At 42.3% G+C, this 10,074-nt stretch overlaps 1 protein-coding gene across 1 annotated transcript in view; it reads right to left on the bottom strand.

The window, feature by feature from the left end:
- Positions 1–10,048, bottom strand: part of FAM117B (family with sequence similarity 117 member B) — a 133,019-nt gene extending 122,971 nt beyond the window's left edge. The window contains exon 1 of the mRNA XM_017884414.1: positions 9,835–10,048. Within this exon, the coding sequence (XP_017739903.1) occupies positions 9,835–9,898 (64 nt within the window). The 5' untranslated portion in view covers positions 9,899–10,048. The remainder of the gene's footprint in view (positions 1–9,834) is intronic.
- Between the last annotated feature and the right edge of the window lie 26 nt (positions 10,049–10,074).

Below are 10,074 nucleotides of genomic sequence, written 5' to 3' on the forward strand. Positions count from 1 at the left end.
AAAAAAAAAAAAAAAAAAAAAAAAAAAAGAAAACTTTTAGAAAGGCATTAACAGGACAAAGAACAATCAGCAAGGCAAGTGCTCTTGAAGAACTGAAATATAATGGCCAAAATGTAAAAATCAATTAAAGGAATACAAGATAAAAAAATAAATCTGATAGGCCAGGAGCGGTGGCTCACATCTATAATCCCAGCACTTTGGGAGGCCAAGACAGGTGGATCACTTTAGGTCAGGAGTTCGAGACCAGCCTGGACAATATGGTAAAACCCTGTCTCTACTAAAAATACAAAAAATTTAGCTGGGCATGGTGGCGCACGCCTATAGTCCCAGCTACTCGGGAGGCTGAGGCAGGAGAATCGCTTGAACCCGGGAGGCAGAGGTTGCAGTAAGCCAAGATCGCTCCATGGTACTCCAGCCTGGGCAACAGAGCGAGACTCGGTCTCAAATAAATAAATAAATAAATAAATCTGATAGAAATAAAAACAGGCCAGGCGTGAGTAATCCCAGCACTTTGGGAGGCCAAAGCAAAAGCATCACTTGAGGTCAGGAGTTCGAGACCAGCCTGGGCAATATAGTGAGACTCAGTCTCTTTTTTTTTTTTTTTTTCAGTCTCTATTTTTAAAAAGAAAATATATTTTGAAATTTTAAAAAATAATAAAAAAGAAAAGCAAACAGATAAAGATATGGAAACTAGGACAGAAATTGTTAAATTACAGGTGTGCTCCACGATGTGCCACAACTAGATAACACACGTTCCAAAAAGAGAAAACAAAGATAATAGAAAAGAGAAATAATAAAAGGAAAATTCCCAGAAATAGTCTCTAGATTGAAAAAGCCTACAGAGTAACCAGCACAGTGAACAGAAAACAAACAATGAAACACCTCACAACAAAGTGATCCTCTTTTCAGAATGGTGGTAACCCTTCCACAGAGGACACACACCATCACCAACAAAAGACTAAGAATCAGAATGGCATCCAAATTCTCAACAGCAATTCCGAAAGCTAGGAGACGAAGTGCTTTCAATATACAGTGGAAAAACTATTTCCAACCTACAATTCTAATTCTACACCCAGTCAAACCAGCAAGTATAAAGACATCACTGAAGATATTCAAGGTCTGAATATAACACATACCTCCCATGTATCCTCTCTCAAAAAATTATTGGAAAATGCACTCCAGCAAAACAACATCCAGAAATTAGAGCATCCAAAACAGGAGAGAAGTGAAGGGAATTCCCAGGGAAGTTTCAGGTTCTAATAGCTGTGCCACAGATGTAGAGATCAATGCGCTAATTTGGAATAGGAGGATGAGGGACTGCAAAAGAGATACCTCCAAGGAAAATAAAAGTAACTGTCTCGTATGTTTTTAATTATTCACAGGAAAGTTTCCATTATCAAAACTTTCTTAGGGATAAATTTGTGATAGGTACACAGAAAACGAAGCAATCAAAATAAAAAACAATTTTAACCTCAAGGACCATAAAAAGTTATTTAGAAATAAAATATAACTGAAGCATACAACAAGGTTCTACTGTAATCAATATTTACACGATCATAACATTAATACTGATTTAACCAAAAGATGCTACACCTGCAACGGAAGGATTCGGTAGGATGGTGATTAGAGAACTAAGTGTACATTTTCCATAGTAGCAAGTCACTATATAATACATAAAACTGAAAAAAAAAAAAAAAAAAAAAAGCTCCTGAAGCAGTAGTATAGCATATTACATAGAAATGTGTAGGCCAGGCACAGTGGCTCATGCCCGTAATTCCAGCCCTTTGGGAGGCCAAAGCGGGTGGATCACTTGAGGCCAGGAGTTCGAGATCAGCCTGGCCAACATGGCGAAACCCTGTCTCTATTAAAAATAAAAAGTAGCAGGGTGTGGTGGTGCACGCCTGCAATCCCAGCTACTCAGAAGGCTGAGTCATGAGAATTGCCTGAACCCAGGAGGCAGAGGTTGCAGTGAGCCAAGATCCTGACATTGCACTCCAGCCTGGGCGACAGACCGAGACTCTGTCTCAAAAGAGAGAAAGAAAAAAAGAAATGTGGCTGGGCGCGGTGGCTCAAGCCTGTAATCCCAGCACTTTGGGAGGCCAAGACGGGCGGATCACGAGGTCAGGAGATCGAGACCATCCTGGCTAACACGGTGAAACCCCGTCTCTACTAAAAAATACAAAAAAACTAGCCGGGCGAGATGGCGGGCGCCTGTAGTCCCAGCTACTCGGGAGGCTGAGGCAGGAGAATGGCGTGAACCCGGGAGGCGGAGCTTGCAGTGAGCTGAGATCCGGCCACTGCACTCCAGCCCGGGCGACAGAGCGAGACTCCGTCTCAAAAAAAAGAAAAAAAGAAATGTGTCGGTAAACAGCCAAAGAAACCTGTAAGAGTTGAAAGTGGTCGTTTCTAGGGGGCAGGAAGAGGGAGTGGAGAAAGATGTGACAAGGGAACATTTTCTTCGATGGTAAGTTTAGTGCTATTTGACATTTAAAATTATTCACACGTAGTTTAGAAAATAAATTTAAATTTAAAATACAGTATTAAGACAAACATGCTATTTTTGTCTTCAAGTCGTTTGGAAATGGAAGTAGCTTACTTTCTCAACTTCCTTCCCTTCTAGTGCTGAATTATCTATCATCTTAACCCACGCCCTTACCTCTTCCCCTCCTCAGAGAAAAAAATGTCCTTAACTGTTTCTGAGATTTCCAGACTCTACCACGTACTGGATCCCATGCCTCTCACATTTTCCATAATCTTGCTCCATCTACATTTACCATCTTCTCCTGAATTTGCAATTTTTCATTCTATAAATCCTTTCCCTAAAACCTATAAACAAGCTGAAGTTTTCCACATCCTGTAAATAACTGAAGCTTAAGTACACCCTTCAACCAGTTTTCTCACTTTCCTTCCGTCCACTGACATTAAAGTACTTCACACTCACTACCTCTACTTCCTCATTCTCCCCTTTGATTTGTGCCCCCAACATGCTTCTCAGACTACTTTCTCTCACAGATCATTACTAATCTACATGCCAGATTCAAAGGCCTCTTCTCCAGGCTCAGCCTACTTCATGGCATTTGAAAATCTTTACTCTCTCTCCTTGAAACACAATCTTTCTTTTCGGCTTTCTCAACACTACTCTACCATTTCCCCTCCTACCACATTCACAGGCTTCCTTACTGGCTTTTCTTTCTACCCTTAAAAATGCTTGTTTTCTCCCAGAGTTCTATCTTCAGCATTTTCCCTATCATTTTATCCATCCTAGTGATTAGTCATTTCGAGTGTTGCCCATATGTAAATGCCTAGCATGACGTACATGTTAAATGAATGTTTACTGAACTGCAATGAATGAGCACTAATTTTTACGCCCAAGTTCAAAGTGTATCCCTCAGTTTTAAAACTGTTATTTGCCACGATCTAGAAAAGTATCTGAAGTTCCTGAGAGCACAAACCAAATACACCCACAACTGAGTTCATTTTCTTTTCCCAAATCTGTTCTCCTCACTGTTATCAGTTAGAACCACCATCCAAACTATCACCCTCAACTCCCCCTTTCTCAATCCCTACATCCAACAGTTGGCCAAATCGGTCTTTTCAATCTTTTTTACTCTTGCCATTCCCACTGCCATTCCACCGAAATTCAGGTGATCAATGCCTTTGTGAGTTTTTCCTATCTCAAGTCACACTCTACTAATCTTATTTTATACACATATTCTATTTATTCTAAGAATATAAATACTAGTAATAATAACTGTGAATGCCTAAAGCCTTGGATGAGAAGGAAGATAATGATGTGAAAATATCTGGTCAGGCGCAGTGGCTCACACTTGTAATCCCACCACTTTGGAGGCAGAGGTGGGCAGATCATGAGGTCAGGAGTTCAGGACCAGCCTGTCCAATATGGTGAACCCCGTCTCTACTAAAAAAAAAAGAAGTGCAAAAATTAGCCGGGTGTGGTGGCATGCACCTGTAGTCCAGCTACTCAGGAGGCTGAGGCACGAGAATGGCTTGAACCTGGGAGGCGGAGGTTGCAGTAAGCCAAGATCATGCCACTGCACTCCAGCCTGGGCAACAGAGTAAGACTCCAACTCAAAAAAAAAGAAAAAGAAAATATCTGCCAGGCGCGGTGGCTCATGCCTGTAATCCCAGCACTTTGGGAGGCCAAGGCAGATGGACAGCTTGAGGTCAGGAGTTCGAGACCAGCCTGGCCAACATAGTGAAACCCCGTCTCTACTAAAAATACAAAAATTAGCTGGGTATGGTGGCACGCGCCTGTAATTCCAGCTATCTGGGATGCTGAGGCAGGAGAATTGCTTGAAACCGGGAGGCGGAGGTTACAATGAGCAGAGATCCGCCATTGCACTCCAGCCTAAGCAACGAGAGTGAAACTCCATCTCAAAAAAAAGAAAATATCTAATATTGAGATTCCTACACCCCACACACAGATTACAAGGATTTTATTTCTTGAAACAATTATCTACGGTAAGTACCATTAGTATCCCCTTTTTACAAATAAAGTGAACTTGCCTAAAGTTAAACTGCTGGCAAGTAAATGGCAATGCCAGGATCTGAACCCTGACAGTCTGGTTCCAGAGCACATACTATTAACCATGGAATACTTTCTAACGTATATATTCTATTCAAAGCCATTCTGAAAACTTACGTCTCTCCTTTCTTTTTCTACTATTCCTGCTCTCCCCATCCCAACACCCTATTACCCTACATTTCAAGCCACAAAGAATTGAATATGATAGGCTTATTTTCACACCCCTAAGATCCAACTGCAAAGTTCTGTTCTTCCCTTTCTAAGCCAATTCAAAATTCATCTCCTCTGAGGGAACTTCTATACCCATCCCCTGTAGAATTATTCACTCTCTAAGTCCACAGAACTCACCATATTATATGCTTATGTATGTCTTACATATGGCTAGTTTGTGAGTCTCTGGAATTCCTTGTGTCTTTTTACATCTTTGTATTACACTGTTAATAACAGAGCAGTTCAATCAAAGCTTACAGAATTTAGCTTAATTAAATGTAAATTCTAGTAGCCAAGACATAAAACTAATAGTTTCTACTTTGCCTCATCTTCATTGCAAAATATAGACATCACAAACCAAAAGAATTCCCTTTAGTCGGGTGTGGGTGACTCATGCCTCTAATCCCAGCACTTTGTGGGGCTGAGGCTGGCAGACAGCTTAAGCTCAGGAGTTGAAGAGCACCCTGGGCAACATGGTAAAACCCAGTCTCCACCCAAAATACAGAAAATAAGCTGGGCATGATGGCATGTACCTGTAGTCCTAGCTACTCGGGAAGCTAAGGTAGGAGAATCACCTGAGCCCGGGAGGCAGAGGTTGCAGTGAGCCGAGATCATGCCACTGCACTCCAGCCTGGGTGACAAGAGACCCTGTCTCTAAAAAACAAAACAAAACAAAAAAAATTCCCTTGAATGTGTAATGTTAGCAGCAATCCTCCAAATGTTAGCAACACTAAATTCTTAGAGATGTATTTCATAAGGTACTAGAAAGTAGACATCAAAGATGACACAAATATGAAATTCTGGTACCTTGCTTCTTGATTCTGCCTATTAGTCCAAAGAAGTTATCTCTTTTTGCTGCCCTTGGCACTCCGCAATTCCAATAAACAACCAAATTTATACACAACTTAATATAGCCAAAGGAAGGGGAAACTAGCAAGAACACAACTTGGTGTATATATATACATATAGTGGTTGTGGTGGTTGTTGTTGTTGTTGAGACAGAGTTTCGCTCTTGTTGCCCAGGCTGGAGTGCAGTGGCACGATCTCGGCTCACTGCAACCTCCGCCTCCTGAGTTCGAGTGATTCTCCTGCCCCTGCCTCCCCAGTAGCTGGGACTATAGGCGCCTGCCACCACGCCCGTCTAACTTTTTGTAATTTTAGTAGAGATGGGGTTTCGCCACATTGGGCAGGCTGGTCTCGAACTCCTGACCTCAGGTGATCCACCCGCCTCAGCCCCCCAAAACGCTGGGATTACAGGTATGAGCCACCGCGCCTGGCCAAACTTTTTTTTATTATACCACACACCCTAAGTAATTCTGATACAGATGAACCACAGACTACACTTTGAGAAACACCATTCTGGATATTCACAGGCAAGGTTATTACCAATTTGAAATTTCATACAACCCTGAAAACTGAATCTACACTGGCACTTTATGTTAAATACAGTAAAACTAGAAGCAAAACTAGTATGATACACAACAGTTAACTTTTATACTGAGGTACTGTGCTGTTTTTCAGTTTTCCCTTATTTAATCCCTACTATAATATGAAGTAGATTTCACCACCCATTTCACAGATAAGAAGGATAACTTTCCCTATCACATGGCTTCTAGTTAGCAGAACACAGGTATTAAACCCTAACTGTCTACCCAAAGTATATCCTCCTAACCTCTACGCTATACCATCTCTCCATTTATAATCTATTTGACATTTTAATAAACAAACGAAGTGGGGTAAAAGGAGAGAAGGTACAAAAATAAACTTTCTAGTTAACACTGTTGCCTAGACACCTTTTCTAAACATACCTCAGTTCCTAATGACAAACTGCTTTGCTATAGAGATGACAGTCACTGAAGGTGGGAAGTTTAAAATATCTGTCAGGGATAGGTGCTTGGATTACTTTATAGTAGTCAAGAGTAGGAAGTTCTGCATCAGCCAATTAGCTCTAACTCCAGAAGAATAAAGCAACTGGGTAGGGATCTTGATACCCTTGACTTAGGGACTCTGAGACACTAGATCCCTAAAAAAGGTTAGAGCATCCAGTTCATCTGATAAGACACCTAGAAGTCAAGAGCTTGATCTAGAGGGACCCTGAAATTTGAGTCCTATGAGATTTATAGAACTATATGGTAGACCCTTACCCTTTACAGTAGGGATTTTTACATTCATCACAGCTGCAAACTGGTGGTAGCCTCCCTTTAATGAAAAAGGGAGTCTGAAGTTTACAAAGACTTTCCTTCCAGATTTAGTCATACAAAAACAGCAAATGATTCCATTGTAGTTTTGTGTGTGTTATGAACACTTGAAATTTGAAAACACTCTGTTCTACTCTGCATGGGTATTTACTAGAGTGAAACAACAATTCCTGGGAAGGAAACTATGAGACTTTCACACTAGAGTATGACTTAGTAAAAGACAATATTTCTCACACCTAGGTGAAAGTGCTGCACTAGAAAAATAAGAGTTTTTTATTTTTCTAGTTGGCGGAACACAGGTATTAAACCTGACCTCAGGTGATGCACCCGCCTCGGCCTCCCAAAGTGCTGGAATTACAGGTGTGAGCCACCGCACCTGACCAAATTATTTTTTATTATACCACACACCCTAATTCTGATACTTTGAGAAATAAGAGTTTTTATTTTTCTGGATTTATGTTATTTTACTTTTGGTGGGGGAGCAAATGGGGATCATTTTACAGCAAATACTCTAACGGATGATCTAGGGAAGGGGAGCATTCAAAACCATGAAGAGAGGGCATGGGAGTAGCCTGACATCCCAGGAAACAGAGCCCTCCTAGACATCAGAGAAAAAGAGTACCTTCCTCCACACGTTGCCAATAATTAATTCAACCCAGTTCTCCTCAGGGTGTTTCTCTGAGTGTCAAACAGTTGTTAAGAGAGCCAGATTCTGTTAAGACTACAGGCTGTGCCTCCTTCTGCCACCTCTACTGCCCATTTATAAGCAGTTCTCCTTCCCTTCCACCTGATGCACTATGCTGGCTCCAGAAGGCTGAAGGACTAAAGCAGTTTTTTTCATATCTGTAAGAGTTAGTTAACTAGTGGCTGGGTGCAGTGGCTCGTGCCTGTAATCCCAGTACTTTGGGGAGGCCAAGGTCGGCAGATCACTTGAGGTCGGGAGTTCGAGACCAGCCTGAACAACATGGAGAAATCCCGTCTGTACTAAAAACACAAAATTAGCCGGGCATGGTAGCACATGCCTGTAATCGCTGCTAACTCGGGAGGCTGAGGCAGGAGCATCGCTTGAACCCGGGAGGCAGAGGTTGCGGTGAGCCAAGATCACGTCACTGCACTCCAGCCTGGATAACAGAGTAAGACCTCGTCTTAAAAAAAAAAAAAAGAATTTTGCTTAACTAAGTACATGTAATTTTGGCCTGCTATATATTTCCCACATTCTATCTTACACGTCATGATGTCACTTCCTTGATACAATATAAAGACATGGTCTTTGGAGTACAACTGACCAAAGTTCAAATAAATACCAGCTCTGCAACTTGTTACTTAACCTCTCTAAAAGCTACAGTGAAGGTTAAGTGAGATTTTGCATAAAAACTACCTGACACATAGTAAGAGTTCATCAGACGACAGAGGTTATGAAGCGGGGAGGTGAAGTCTAATACTTTTATCACGGTTTTAGAAAAGCATTCTGCATTCTCACAAGATTTAAAACAGTGCTCTGGACCGGGCAATCCTAGCACTTCGGGAGGCCGAGGCAGGCAGATCACCTGAGGTCAGGAGTTCCAAATCAGCCTGGCCAACATGGTGAAACCCTGTCTCTACTAAAATACAAAAATTAGCCGGGCATGATGGCGGGTGCCTGTAATCCCAGCTACTCGGGAGGCTGAGACGGGAGAATCGCTTGAACCCGGGTGACAGTGGTTGCAGTGAGCCGAAATCACATAACTGCACTCCAGTTTGGGCAGCTGAGCAAGACTCCGTCTCAAAAAATAAATAAAAATATAAATACAAATAAATAAAACAGTGCTCTGGTTCTAATTAGAAAGCACTATTCGGGCAGCGCGCGGAGGTGCACGCCTGTAATCCCACCATTTTGGGAAGCCGAGGCGGGCGGATCACCTGAAGTCAGGAGTTTGAGACCAGCCTGGCCAACATGGTGAAACCCTATCTCTACTAAAAATACAAAAATTAGCCGGTTATGGTGGCGGTCGCCTGTAACCCCAGCTACTTAGGAGGCTGAGGCAGAATCGTTTGAACCCGGGAGTTGGAGGTTGCAGTAAGCCAAGATCGCGTAACTGTACTCCAGCCTGGGCGACAGAGATTCTGCCTCAAAAAAAGAAAACACCATTCATCATTTTCCAGGGCAATTATCTCTAAAAAATTGTATCTAAAACTTTTCATAAACAGTAAGAAAGAGTCATCCTATTCCTTCCATTTCGGAAACTATTTCATCTGAATTTGTTTCCTGAAATTCCCAACCATTCTGCCTGAAGATTCTAACAGAACTATTCCAGTAAGGGAAAGACAAAGATATATGTTGACAAAATGAATACATAATTAAAACCACACATTTATTTTCTCAAGGCAACAAGATGATAAATTTTATTCCTTTCCACTTCCCACTATTTGAATTCTTCTTTTGAGTTACTCTTTATGAATGACTCCAATGGCACCCAACAGCTCCATTCAGGACTTTCCCCAAGAAAGCTTCCAGGTAAACAGAAAAACAACGAATGTTAGCTCCCTAAAACAATAACAAGATGGAGACAAACACTGGATTCTGTTTTTCTACATTCAAAACACAGAATCAGTACACAAAATCAGAAATACACCCAGAGCCTCAGACAAAATCCATAAACCTTCCTAAGGAATCTTGCTTAATTCTCACTTCTTGCTACCCATTCATCAAGTCTTGGAAAATGCTAAAACACGGGTCTCAGCCTCGTCTGTTCAGTGATCCAAATCTGCCACTGCTAATGCATTCAGTACCCCAGATCTGAAACTGTTTTGTGAACAGAAATACTTAGCAGCAGCAGATATGGGCTATGCCAACATTCACCTTGTGCCTAAAACAAAGTGATAAACCACTCCTAGCCTCACCCTCAAGGGACGGTAAGCAGTAACGACTCCTCCAGGAATAAGGCCAGGACGCCAGGGTTATCATTAACACTCATCAGCTCAAGCCCAAGGTTTAGCCACTGCACCTCCACCGCCAGGGAGCCGCGCGGGGCGGGCAGAGGAATGAATGAGACGGGCGGGCGCGGCGCAGGGTAGGCCCGGGAAAGGCGGGGCCGCACTGCCCGGTCCCCACCGCCCGGCGCCGCCCCAGCCCCGCCCCAG

This window comes from Rhinopithecus bieti, unplaced genomic scaffold (genome assembly GCF_001698545.2).
Source record: "Rhinopithecus bieti isolate Rb0 unplaced genomic scaffold, ASM169854v2 scaffold_14229, whole genome shotgun sequence".
Classification (NCBI taxonomy): domain Eukaryota; kingdom Metazoa; phylum Chordata; class Mammalia; order Primates; family Cercopithecidae; genus Rhinopithecus; species Rhinopithecus bieti.